Source organism: Amblyraja radiata, chromosome 11 (assembly GCF_010909765.2).
Source record: "Amblyraja radiata isolate CabotCenter1 chromosome 11, sAmbRad1.1.pri, whole genome shotgun sequence".
Taxonomy (NCBI): Eukaryota; Metazoa; Chordata; class Chondrichthyes; order Rajiformes; family Rajidae; genus Amblyraja; species Amblyraja radiata.
Window position 1 is genome coordinate 4420653 of NC_045966.1, and position 1533 is coordinate 4422185.

The 1533-nt window shown below is 50.0% G+C and overlaps 1 protein-coding gene across 5 annotated transcripts in view; it reads left to right on the plus strand.

Annotated features, from left to right (window-relative positions):
• The window catches only part of tenm2 (teneurin transmembrane protein 2), a 1259968-nt gene extending 1258780 nt beyond the window's left edge, over nt 1–1188 (plus strand). For all 5 annotated transcript variants that reach the window (XM_033029203.1, XM_033029204.1, XM_033029205.1 and 2 more), the window contains one exon: nt 5–1188. In XM_033029203.1, the coding sequence (XP_032885094.1) occupies nt 5–460 (456 nt within the window). In that variant the 3' untranslated portion in view covers nt 461–1188. The remainder of the gene's footprint in view (nt 1–4) is intronic.
• The last annotated feature ends 345 nt before the right edge of the window (nt 1189–1533 follow it).

The window sequence follows — 1533 nt, forward strand, 5'->3', positions numbered from 1 at the left end:
GAAGATTGGCTCGTCGGACAGAGACCTGGCGACGTTGGGCGTGACGAGTGGCCGCAAGGTTCTGGCGAACGAAATCAACGTGACGGTTTCGCAGCCGACAGTTCTGCTTAATGGAAGGACTAGAAGGTTCACAAACATAGAACTTCAGCGCAGCGCGCTGCTGCTCAATATTCGCTACGGGATTACACCGGACACGCTGGAAGAGGAGAGGGCCCGGCTGCTCGACCAGGCCAGGTTAAGAGCTCTAATGAACGCCTGGTCGAAAGAACAGCTGAAGGTAAGGAACGGGAAGGAAGGAAGTCGACTGTGGACTGAAGGAGAGAAGCAGCAACTTCTGAGCTCGGGCAGAGTTCAAGGTTACGACGGCTACTATGCGTTGCCCGTGGAACAGTACCCAGAACTGGCAGACAGTTCCACCAACATTCAGTTCCTGAGACAGAACGAGATGGGAAGGAGGTAACAAACCGAACTGCTGTCACCTCCGATCCGGCGAGAGCTGGAAAGGTGATCACAATCACTATCTCCTCTCCTAAGGAGATGGAAACTCATAGAGTGGGTGCTGTGAATGGCAAGCCGGGGCGGGAAGCTGAAGAGAAGAGTCAAACTCATGTGAAGATGATTTTGCACCTTTATTCTTCAGCCTTTGAGGACTCTCTCTCTCTCTCTCTGCAGTGGGCTGGAGCCCGAGGAGAGGATTCGACGAGTACCCCTTTTTATAGGACAGCTCGGGTCCACTGGGCTGGGCAAAGACAAGTCTCTCTGACGGACTCAGTAAACTTACTGCCTCATTTGTGTAGAGTCCAGAAAAATGCCCATCGTGAATGAACCAGGAACTTTGTGGATGCAACCTTTTGTAATATAAGCTCCCCCCCCCACCCCACCCCACCCCACCCCACACCCCCCGCAAGGAATATTGGTTCGAGCATACCAGAAATGTGACGGAGACGTGTTTAAACCCCCCGAAGCGGACTTCTTACACTGATGTTATTGTTTTGTTTATTGCCATAGCAACTGTAGTGGACGCAGTAAAGCCTTTGAGGTGATAGTTACTGAATCCTGCTTTCCGACGTGGGCGGGGAGGGAAGGGGCCATCATGTTTCTGAAGATGTGACGTAATGAATAAAACAAAAAAAATATGTTATTGTCATACACACTGTCGTACTCTTAAAATTTAAATAAAAAATAAAAGTTACATTGTGGAGAGGTCGCCGTGTGCGGGCTCTGTAGGGCCTGCATCGTCTCTTAAAAATAGTCGTCAGTAATGGTTTATGGTAGACTTGTGGCCAATGTATCACCGTTAGAAATGGCACTGCTTTTCACTCAACCCCTGTTCACTGGGATCACAGGGGAGGGGAGGGGAGGGGAAGGGGGCAGGAGGTACTCGACAGCGACAGGTACACGGACTAGAGGATGAAACGGCAACAAAATACCCTGCTCACTTCACCCCCGCCTCTCGACTTACGACAATCACACTGCAGTCACCAGAAAGCAAATGGAGAATTTTATTCTTACGTTTTGGGTTTTTTTTTTTTG